Here is a 12126-nt window from a genome sequence, read left to right as displayed (position 1 = left end):
TGGAGCTGGAGCCTGAACATCTCTATCGACTCCATCCAAAAATGGTCTCAGACTCCACGACCCTGTCTTTACTACTTTCTTTACATAGTGCCGATTTAATTATTATATTTGTGCACACATTATTTTACTGATAAGAGGGCAGTCATGCTGCCTTATACACTACGAAAATAATATTTTCATACAGAATATGAATATTGCATGAAAACCACATATTTGCTTAGGACAAGCTACTGTTGTTATATAAAAATATACTACACAGATTTAAAACTGCAATATATTCATAAAAATGTGTTTTACTCACCATTGTGAATTACATTGCAACCACATTTTAAATGTAATAGAATATTAATGAAAATCATTTTATAATGCATTCTGAGTAAATAATTCATTGGAGTGTTATGTATTTTTTAATTTTTTTCAATTGGTTTTCAGTAAAAAGAAAAAAAAAAAAACAACTCAAAATTAAAACCCTTCCCAACAGGCACCAAAGAAGTGAAAAATGCATAATGTAAAGCATCAGTAGGGATAGAATTCAATTTTCTCCTTTAATGGATTTCAATTATCATATTTTGGCATGAAATGACAAAATCAAAGGAAAGTCTTTAAATGGCATTGAGAATTATCTGAACAAGCACTTGATCCCATAGTTCCCTACTTGCTCAGTAAACGCCAGTATGTCGCCAGTTAAACATACACAAGAAACAGCTCAGGAGCAGCGCACTTCATATCATATTCAAGAAGAAAACACCCAAGTGGGCATTACAGCACACAAATTAGAAATTCCAGAAGTTCCAGAGACAAACCTAATGAGAGCACAATAATGATGTAGGTTTTAGAGCAATATGCTTGACTGGCGGGTCACCACACATACACCCTTGTGGACACATGGATGTGGAAGAGCACAGTATAGGGCTGCTGCTATTTCTGACATGGGAAATAGCGGTAGCTCCCTATTCAATTCTGGCATTAATGACAGTATTGATGCGGGATCACAGCAGAACGGGCCCGACTTCAGAAGCTGTCGGGCCCGTTCTGCCGATAACGGCTAAGGATTGTCATGATCCAGGCCACAGATCGACAATCCACGTCCGTTTGTGGCCACGCCCCTTTGCACCCATCGACAGGTGGGACATTGGATCCTGTCTGTCGTTATGCGGTCAATCTGACCGCAAACGGGCCAGGATCACGGCTGTCGGCGGGGAACGACAGCCGTGACCCCAGATTGCATACCCCCCTATAAGAAGTGAAAAAGTTTAAAGATCTCAAAACTAGTCTCAATTAAAGTGATTAGAGCAGGGGTGTCCAAACTTTTTGCGACAAGGGCCAGATTTGGTGAAGTGTAAATGTGTGGGGGCCAACCATTCAGCCTGAATCATTAATCACATCAGAATGGTCCCCCACTCTGCCCTCATTCACTGTATGTCCCCCAGCCTGACCCTCCTTCACTGTATGACTCCCATTCACTGTATGTCCCCCACTCTGCCCCCATTCACTCTGTCCCCCAGCCTGCCCCCCTTCTCAATGTCCACTGCCTCCATTCATTGTATATCCCCAAGCCTGACCATCCTTCACTGTATGACTCCCATTCACTGTATGACCACCATTCACTATGTACCCCACTCTGCCCCCATTCACTGTATGTCCCCCAGCCTGCCCCTGCTCCCCCTTCTCTGAATGGCCATCACTGCCTCCATTCACTGTATGTCCCCCAGCCTGACCCTCCTTCAAAGTATGTCCCCCACTCTGCCCCCTCCCTTCTCTGTATGTTTCCCAGCCCCTTGTGTGAGCCAGAGGAAGGAGAGGCAAAGCAGGCACTGCAAGGACAGGAGATGCTTGGGCTCCCGCTGCCACCCTCCTCCACTCTGCATGTTACGGGAGCAAGCTTCCCCCTTGCTGCCCCCTTCCCCAAACACTGCTGTCACTGTGATTGTGGAGTAGGGTGATATACGAGTGCAGCAGCAGGGGTAGGATGCCAAACACATCTGACTGTGGCGGCCGGAACCTCCTCACTGCAGCAGACAGCAAGGTCAAGGTGCGCTCGCCGGGGCCCCACCTTTAGTGTCCTGTGCTGTGCTTCCCACATCTGATGCTCTGCCTGCTTCCAGCTGGAGGCTGTGGGCCGCTTGAAATGACAGCACGGGCCGCATTTGGCCCCCGGGCCTGACTTTGGACATGCCTGGATTAGAGCAATAGAGGACAGCAGATTTCTGAACCACAAGTTATTCTAATTCATATCAACAACGTTTTGGGTTATAAAGAAAAAATATTACACTTGTACAGGCCTATCTTCTAAATACTACATATTTGTGTATGCATATACGGTTTACACAAATACATATAGGTAAAGCCCTGTACACACGGGGCAATATTAGCCAGTATCGCCTGGGTCTATGTTGTGTACAGGGCGATAAATGGCTAGGTGCGCTCTCCCGAAGTCAGCCCTTAATGACTTTTCAGTGGTGACTTGTCAGTCAAAACTAAAAAGTCGCCAGAAAAAAAAACAGTACACTGCGCGATATATCGCTCAGCTATAATAAGCCAAAATTGCTCAGCAACCATATTGCACTGTGTGTACACACCATTAGAGTAGAAAATTAGGAAGACCTGTATAACCTAAGATGTTCAATCTTGACAAGATACATTAGGATGAAGCAGACAGCATGCAGGGAAAGGTGATGAAGTGGTGAATGAGATAACATCAGCACTCTGCAGTAACCGCTACATTTTTCCCCACTCGTACAGTGTATGCGAGTATCGTTCCTCTTTATGCAATGATGAAGAAATGTTATTGTACTATTGGCTTTTTTCATTTAAGTGGATAATAATTGGACCATTCAATCAAAATAACTGACATTTTACAAAGATGTCACAAAGAAAGTATTTCAATTATCCACTAAGTAAGTACATCTGGATGACTAATGCTACATATTGAAAATAATTTCTCAATTTTTTCAACCACAACAACTAGGACTCATCCCCACGTATACATTAAGACAGCAAAGGATGAATCCCACTCCTTTTCCACAGCCAGTGGCACTCGCAGCCAAAGGAAATCTAAAGAAAATTAAATTGTTACCCATTGGCCCACAAGACTGTGTGTGGGTTTGGTATATGTTGATAATATTCACCATGTCACCACTGATTAAGTGTCAGCATGACTAGAACGTTATTATTGCCCAATGCTGTGTCAGATCTCCAGTGGCTCTGTTGGAGTCTTCTGGGTCCGGCGAGTGATGGTGACTTCTAGCAGTCAACCAGATGTGATTAATGCTAGCCCCGAACCTATCCCTAACCTTAACGTGGTGTGTACACACGGTGAGATTCATTTGCTATTCGACTTTAGATTTGAGTGCTATGCAATCTTTGCTAACCCTGTACTATTTACATACAATTCATGCTAGCTACATTCAATTTGGAGTATATAGTCATTACTGCACTGTCTATTTGGCATTTAGATTTCAGCTGAGCGGCATCGAAATGGAATAGAAAGCTTCAAAACATGTTCTATCTCCATACGATGTATATGTGATCCCGATTCGATTTGGACTATATAGTCAAAATCGAATGTCAAATTGTACCGTGTGTACACAGCATAACCCTCTTGTCTCACATCCTAGACCTAACCCTCTGGTTTTTGCAGAATGTAGATATGTCACATCTCAACATTGTGACCATAATGCACACAACATAACTGTACACACAGTGACAGCATCCAATGTCTGCAGGCCCCCAAAAAAGTATGGAAAAAATAAGTAAGAAATGTTACAGCAATCTTTGCACCAAAGAAGAGTGCCCGCATCAAAGCTATGTGGGGTCCAGGGGTGGCAGGAAATACCCAACGGCTTCCAGAAAAACAGGGGCATCCAGTTTTGAAAGAGGCAGTCAGCTGCTAGTAAATACAATTTGCATTTACTTTTTTGCGAACCACGTGTGTTTTTTTTGGCATTCAAGTTGCTATTTTAAGAGGACAATGTTACCCTGCATTATAAAAAAAGGATTTTTATATACAGTATGCCCATATTTGAAAGAGGGGGTGTTTCCACTTTCAAATGATGCATTCCTCAGGTACCTGTAATCAATGGCCAAAATCACCCAGCACAATGTAGAAATGTTGTTTACTATGGACCGACGGAAGGACATCGTGCCCTATATCTGCATGTTGAGGGTAGCCTTATTTGAAGAAGGGATTTCAAATCATGTGCCTAGTTCTTGTCTGAAGATCACCAGAAAGTGAATGGGGCATTTTTTCTACCCTCCCCCTGCCAAAAAACCAACCACCACTAACATGATTCCACCCAAAGCTGGTTTTAAACAAGCAGTTTGAAAAAGTCTTCAGTTTCCTAGGAGACGAAACGTGTTGCTCCCATCCGCTAGACCGTGTTTCTTACTGCACCTGACTTCTGCCTCACCCTTGCCGGACCTCTGCCCTTCTCAGCTCTATGCGCCGGACCCCGCAGCTGCACGCTTCCACTGCTAACAGCCTACAGTCCTTCTCGCCATCTGAGCAATTGGCTGCACTTCAATACATCAGTGGTTGTCGACCTGCTATCTACAGCTGCCGGGAGCAGACCTACACTGTGGTTATACAGTAAAGAACTCCTTCACTTGAACTCCTGTGAGGGTGAGGTATAATTTTCCTCCCTCCTGCCTTTACTAACATGCAGGCTTATCAGCTGATTGCTTACCTACCAACTGCCTAATCCTTATGGGACTTTATGTGTGTCAATTTACTCACTAATTAAGGATTTCTTTTGGTTATACAAGCTACCTGCTAACATGTGCTTCTAACCTCCTGCTATACTAACCGGCTAACTTCAAGTGAACTGCCCTCCACAAACATCATCATATAAATCACCCAGCTGGGACGCCAGCATTTTTGTTGAGTCAGGTTGCAAGTCAGGCCATCTTCTTCAGAACTTAACTATTGCATGCATAGTTATTGTTTTTATATGTGTTTATTATATACCAATATCTGTTGCTTACCCTCCTATATCTTTGATCATTATTTGTATTTATATATTTTTTTCATTATAAAAAGTTTAACAACTATACAGTGTGTCCTGCATTATTGTGCTCAGCGTGAGGTTATTATTTACTCTATGCCTGTCTAGCAGCGTGGTGTGTACCAAAATTTCTTTCTTGCGAATTCCCTCTAAAGCCTAGCAAGCTCTCCGCACCTGTAGTAGTTATAAGGGCTCTTTTTGGTAATATCTCTCTATTGTGGTTTTTTAGTAAATCAAGATAGCGCGGGGGTCTCTGGAGCGTGGTTTACCACCCCCCAAGAGATAACTTTTTTTCTTAAACAATCCAGGCCAACAGCCAAATGTAGCTCAATAGCTAATAACAAATCTGCCATTCATGCAGGGCACTGGACAGTACCCAGATTACATTTGCTTCGTTCTGAGTTTTCTTTTGTCTTAAAAATATTAAGAAAAGTCCTACTTTTACTTCACAAAATGTACCAAATAATTGTTTAAATATCCATGAGAATTAAATCATGTACACACAAAAGAGGTCAATGTTAAAGCAAGCAGTCAGTCAGTACAGCATATGTTTTGGCATGCACAATTACAGCTGTATTCACTTTCACGTCACGTACGTGAGATAATGACCTAATTTACAGTTGCATTGACAGGGTAAAAAGCATTTTAATGCGGAAATAGCAACTGATTTATAAGATAAAAGTGGTGATCTGCAGGTTACATTGTGCTAGGCCACTGAAGCATTAGCCCCCACTGCTTTCCTTTATCCTACTTGGCGCATGGTTGATTAATCACATGCCAGTATTATCATATCCAGGGGAAGGAGTCTGTCTTCTTAAATGAATAGTACAATCTCAATTAATACAGTACCGTACATAAAGTAACTGACCAGCAGAAGTTTTACAAAAATATTTACATTTGTCTATATAAATTTACAAATAAAAGTACATCGCTGTGAAATAAAAAAAATAACAAAAAGGAAGAACTGAAAGTGCACAGTATGTACATTACGTAAAAGCAGAGCATATTACTTACCAGTAATACCATTCGGCTGCTTGTGCAGATCGCAAAACCATAAACGATTAACTGGATCACAGCCCTCTCTTATAGACAGTATTACATACTGCCCATCATCTGACACCTAAAGGAAGTGACATAGTGGGGAAGAAGAATAATTACAGCTAAATAAAAATGTATGTATTCATATACTGTATTCGCATTATATTTTACAGTATAGTATATATCAAGGCATCATCTCTTTTGAGCTGCGCTAAATTTATTTTAGTGGGTGCCTCGGTAAATGCCAGGCTAAATTCAGTAGAAAGTTTGTCACCACAATTACACAATAAAAACATGTTCGGTACGGTTGAAAAACGGTGTGAAAACAATTTGGAGCGATGCTCTATTAGCAGTATGTGAAGCAATACATTGTAACTCTAAAGGGGTGTACACATGGGGAGATCTTGGCAGGAGATTTTGACCAGATCATAGACTATCATTATGTCACTATCATCAAGACAAAATCACTTAAAGGTCCATACACAGTGGGCGATTTTGCCCAGTGTGTATGAACAGTGTTGATCGCTGTCATCACAGGGGGAAAAGCTGCTCAGTGCATACACACAGATAGGCTTTCCCCTGTCCGGAGCTGTCAGTGGACGTCTTTCCATAGCGCAGCGCTATGGAAAGACGTCCAAAAAGTCGCTCATCTGCTGGTACCAGCAAATAAACGTCTTTCCCAGCGATGATGTGGGAGCAGGCATCACCGCCAGGCCATACAAACTGGGCGGCTTTGACCCGAGAGTCAATTTTGTCCATTGGCCAATATCTCACCATGTGTACGGGGCTTTGGTAAAGGAGTTGGGCTACTGTATTTGTGTCTACCCCTATGACCTACTTTTTTTCCCTAGGGAAAACAAACAAGCTAATATGCCCAGTTCCAACTAGGGAAACGTTTGCTAGTTTAAAGATTTTACCCCATTTCACCCCATGAGTACTTGAATTAAAAAAAAAAAATCCTGCTTAGTGGGTGGCTGCAATTATATGTCACAGTTTCCAGACCAACAAGCAGGTCACATGTTCCAGGTCAACTAGCAAGTGCAGCAGGACAATTCACAAAAGGTCAAATTTTCCAGAGCACAAGGGTAATGCACTGCGAAGGGCAGGCAGACTTTTTGCAACATAACTCTGAAACAAAATAACCAATTAAAACGCCAATATACAGTATATATTTCTTCAAACGTGTGAATTTACTGTATGCAAACTGCAGGATGTGAAATTAACAGGACAGCCCTCACTTTCTTTGGTCTTAAAAGACATGCAGACAGATTAAAATGAACCACAATGTATATGTGTGTGTGTGTGTGTGTGTGTGTGTGTGTGTGTGTGTGTGTGTGTGTGTGTGTGTATGTAATCCAATTAACATTTCACATGAAATATAACTATTTTCATTATGATTTCAGAGGCAATGTCTGAACATGGATGATATTTTCAATCTCCCTTGAGATTTTCAATCTACCTTCCTTGAGTGAGCAGCCTTTTTATCTGTCTGATGACAGAGATAGGTAGCATATATCTGAAGATTTCATAAGCAGCTATGGATGTTGCATACGTCTGAACATACTGGGAACGTGGAGCAAGCAGATTATTCTTATTTTATATACTATAAATTATTCCAGTGCCTTGGGGTCCCTGATCAGGATACAGAGTTGCTGGCTTTAGTACTAGGTCAAGCTTGACACAGGTATTCCCAGCTGACAAACTTGGGAAAGGCCAATTAAAACATGCATTCATCTTCACAAATGCCTCAGCCATTGGAAATCCATACCATGGTTACATCAGTCTGACAAAAAACATTCTATTATTCTATCAGAACAATTCCTATGAATGCAATACCTACTGTATGATGCAACAAACACTCACACACATTAACATATTAAACATTCAAAGAGTATATACTTAGGGGGGTATTCAATGTTGGTCGGCTATTTTTGACATTAATAAGTCGAATTTTCATTTGTCTATTCAATGTCAGGGTCATTCCTCGGACTGTTGGAAAAACAATCTGACAGTTCGAAAGCACAGGGATTGGCGAATTACATGCCAATCCCAGAGTTTTTTGTTGGAAACAGATGCTAATTTGACAATTTAGAGGCAGTTTCCGACAATTCTGCTCCGACTAGAAAAAAATTCAGAACTGGGGGGCAGCGGGCATCTTGAGTCTGTTGGCAGCAGCCGCTGTATCAGTGCTTATAGTGGAGCTGTGGTCACTGCCGCAGAGGGGTTGGGATCCTTTGGTCTACAGCAGGGGTGTCAAACACAAGGCCCGCGGGCCAAATCCGGCCCGCCAGACCTCTTCATGTGGCCCGCGCAGCCGCCGCCGCCAGGCTTCACCTTTCATTCTCGATTTTTTTTTTTAAACAAGAAAGCCGCCTCTTCAGCACATGCGCGGCAGCCTACAAGCCAGAGAACGTCTGCCCTCTAGCGCAGTGCCGCCAGTCGTCAACCCCTCCTCCGCTCCCACCTGCTGTATAGGAGCCAGAGAGAGGAAAGAGCAGGTCCGTCGTGGTGAATGGTGCTGCTGCTGCTGTGCGCTCCAGGTCACTTACTGCTGAGTGTGCACTGCACAGTGACCGGGAGCACGCTGCCCCCCACTCCTGGATAGATAGTGCGAGGAGTGCTACTCACAGGAGGGAGGGGGAAATGCGCCTGTGTGAGAGCGCAGCTGTGTCCTTGGTGGTGGAGCAGCTCAGACTGGAGTGGACGCATCAGAGCGGGTAAGTGTCAAACTCTCTGCCTCTGTGTGTGGGTGTGCACTGGCACATTGCAGCCCATCATTAATTGCTGTGTCCCATGATAATAAGCAGGACATATGCCCTAAGACTGAGTGCTGCCCCCCTGTGCAGGCAGCGTGTGCCCTAATGCACTGCAGTTCACAGCAATAGCAGGAGGGAAATGCTACTGCTGAGTATACAATAATTGAATGCAGTGACAATAATTTATGATAATAAAGAGTGGACACATAGTCCTACAGATACAACCGGCCCTTTGAGGGTGACCAAACTGCTGATGCGGCCCCTGATGAATTTGAGTTTGACACCCCTGGTCTACAGCATGTTGGTTGACAAGCATTAGGTCAACATGGTTCTAGGTCAACATGGGTTTAGGTCAACAGTGTCTAGGTTGACATGGGGTTTTTCACAGTTTCACATTATTTTATTCTTCCACCGCACCCTAGTGGATGGTAGAGCATGAAATACTGCCTGTCGGCACATTAAAACAGTGAAAAACCCCATGTCGACCTAATGCTTGTCGACCATCATGGTGTAGACCAAATAATCGTATCCCCTGTAGAGAGCTTGGGAAGAGTGCCGGCTGCTGCTGTCAGTGAAAGATGCCCTGCTGACAGATCGCCGCCCCCCAGATCAGACAATTTTTTACGTTGTAAAATCTTAAAACCTTCAATGCTGTCAGAAACAACAGCGTTGTACAGGCAAGTAGCGATATTTCAACTGGTGGAAATATTAGTACAGATTGAATAACCCCTTAATATTTGTTTCTACAATTATAAAATATGGGATTTGGCATGATGTGTCACAGTCATTATGTAGATGTGTTTAAAATGCCAGCAGACAAATTGTCAACACGTTCCTAATGTTGATACAGACAATATCAACTGAAACATGATGTTATCGCCCTCTTTTAAGCCTGACCCTGACCCCCACCCCTTACATTTAGATTGTTGACATATTTTGATCGTGTCTACATTTCTTGTTGAGATTTTGCAGGTGTCAGCATTTAACCATGTAGACATATCTGAATTTAGGTTTTTGACCCTTTTGTCGGAGAACACTTTAATGGGACAACAATAGGACTATAGCCCATAAGATATTTGGTTAGGCATGTTACAGGGTGGGTACGAGAAGCATTGGCATCTGTAGTAGATTATTTACTGCCAAAAATAAATGCCAACTGTGGAGAACAAAGTGACACTTGCCTTTTTTAGAAGTTAGTACTTTGTCGGCCACTGATAACAAATATACACCTATTATTTGTATCCTAACATTAGGATCAGGCATCTAAACTGCAAACATATTCATTTATGTAATTATATAGGGTAGGGCCTGACACTCAGGACTATATAGTAGAGGCTCACAATAGCTGGCTTCGGTGCCATCAATAAAGAGGTGTTGCTACCTCCAATATACCAAAACGGAATAAAGCGGCACTCAGACTTCTGTGTGGTGAAAACAGGTGGATTACTTTTACTCCATGTGCTGGCAAAGTGTAACGTTACATTTTGCCAGTACATTGGTTAAAAGTAATCCACCTGTTTTCACCAAGCAGAATTCTCCGCCTCCGCTGAATTTTTGTTAATTTATATAATTAAGAATAAAACCAAACAGCAATTAAAAGAATATAAATTACGGTGTACAAAAATATATTAAAGCAGTATAATAATAAAAAAAAGGGAAGAAATTATAAATATAAACACAAAAATGCATAGAAAGCAAAGCTAGTATGCATGCTCCATCTGCTGGACAAATAAAATAGTACACACATTATAGCAACAACAAAACAATAATGTGATTGTACTTAAACACACACACATATAGATAGATAGATAGATAGATAGATAGATAGATAGATAGATAGATAGATAGATAGCCAGCTCTCACGTAAAGGTAATAAGGGAGATGCTTAGGTGACCATCCCAAAGAGGACCACCACAGTGATTTAATTTTTATAAAATCCAAGTAAAGGAGTCACTCACCAGTCTTGCAGCAGGTAAAAAGGTTTTTTTTTTTTTTTTTTTTAAATCAGGCAGCACGGCACAGAGAAGTGTGCCATGCTGCCTGATCAAAAAGAAAAACCTTTTTTTTACCTGCTGCAAATCTGGTGAGTGATATACACACACACACACACACACACACACACACACAGAGACAGAGAACAAAGACTGACTCACACATTGACTCATTACAAAATCTCTTAAAACACAAGGCCTACAATCTTAAAACTTGGCAGGTAGCTTCTCCTTAGGTCCTAGATGCTTGCCAAGAATGGCTTTTACAAAGGTCACTGTCCATCCAAAGAAAACACGAATCCGAAATTTGACATTTTCTAATTATATGGCCGAAAATGACAAGTGACACCATCATCCTCCAGCATGCGATCCCTGCACAGGTGTGAGCACAGCACCGATGCTCAGTGGAGATAACAATATCCAGTGACAGCTCTCTGCCATATGACAGCAGATTCCCACAACCACAAAGATAAAGTGCAGTAATCCCAGGGACCATGGAGCAGCTGTTGCTACTGTGGCAGACCAACGCACACATCCAGCCTACTCCTCCGCTAACACTGGCACTTTCCACACGGGGAGTATGAGTGCAATAGCCACCCATATCCGGCGGTGCATCCTCCACATTCCGTGGTCATCAGCAAAACATGTCATTAGGGAAGGTAACAGCTCTCCCACAATCCACGGTGGAGCCTGCTCTGGATCGGAGAGGATGTTTCCCCACACTCTGCTGTTTGGGCGGTGATGGAGAGGGGCAGGTCTGTGCAGGCATCTACCCTCCATTCTGGGGTTACTGTCACACACGCTGTGCTGTGCATCACACACATGCACTATAGCCCATATGAACTGTGTCACTGCTGTGGGGTGGCAGGTGACCATGTGCCATGTTCTCTTCACATGTACACATGCTAAATACACGTCCCTGGAAACAGGTCCTCTGATCTCTATAGCTGGCAATAGCTGCTAACCATGCCACCAGGGCTGCAACATTGATCACTGTCCAAGGGTTGAACTGACATGCCCACTAAAATCAGACCTTGCCACAAGGTGATTGTGCCAATATATAGTTTGTTAACCCATTGAGTGCCGACATCTCTGTGCACAGCGCGAACACTCAGGGAGATCGATGTATGCAGACATCTATCCCGCGCTGTGCACACTGTGACACGGCAGTTAAGTCTGCCGGCAGACCTCTGAAGCTCCGGATACCTAACAATTGCAGGTAAACATTATACTGGCTATACAATGTAGATAGACACCCTGATATTGGGCGGTATTCAATGAGAATACCTGCGAGGTGCAGCGAATCCTTTTTAGGATTCGCTGCACATTCGCCACGTT

The 12126-nt window shown here is 42.9% G+C and overlaps 1 protein-coding gene across 2 annotated transcripts in view; it reads right to left on the bottom strand.

Annotated features, from left to right (window-relative positions):
* The window catches only part of PREP (prolyl endopeptidase), a 141948-nt gene that overhangs the window by 111231 nt on the left and 18591 nt on the right, over positions 1-12126 (bottom strand). For both annotated transcript variants that reach the window (XM_083176964.1, XM_083176963.1), the window contains one exon: positions 6018-6123. In XM_083176964.1, the coding sequence (XP_083033090.1) occupies positions 6018-6123 (106 nt within the window). The remainder of the gene's footprint in view (positions 1-6017; positions 6124-12126) is intronic.

Source organism: Crinia signifera, chromosome 3 (genome assembly GCF_055691185.1).
Source record: "Crinia signifera chromosome 3, ASM5569118v1, whole genome shotgun sequence".
Lineage (NCBI taxonomy): Eukaryota > Metazoa > Chordata > Amphibia > Anura > Myobatrachidae > Crinia > Crinia signifera.
This window is presented reverse-complemented; position numbering and strand designations above follow the sequence as displayed.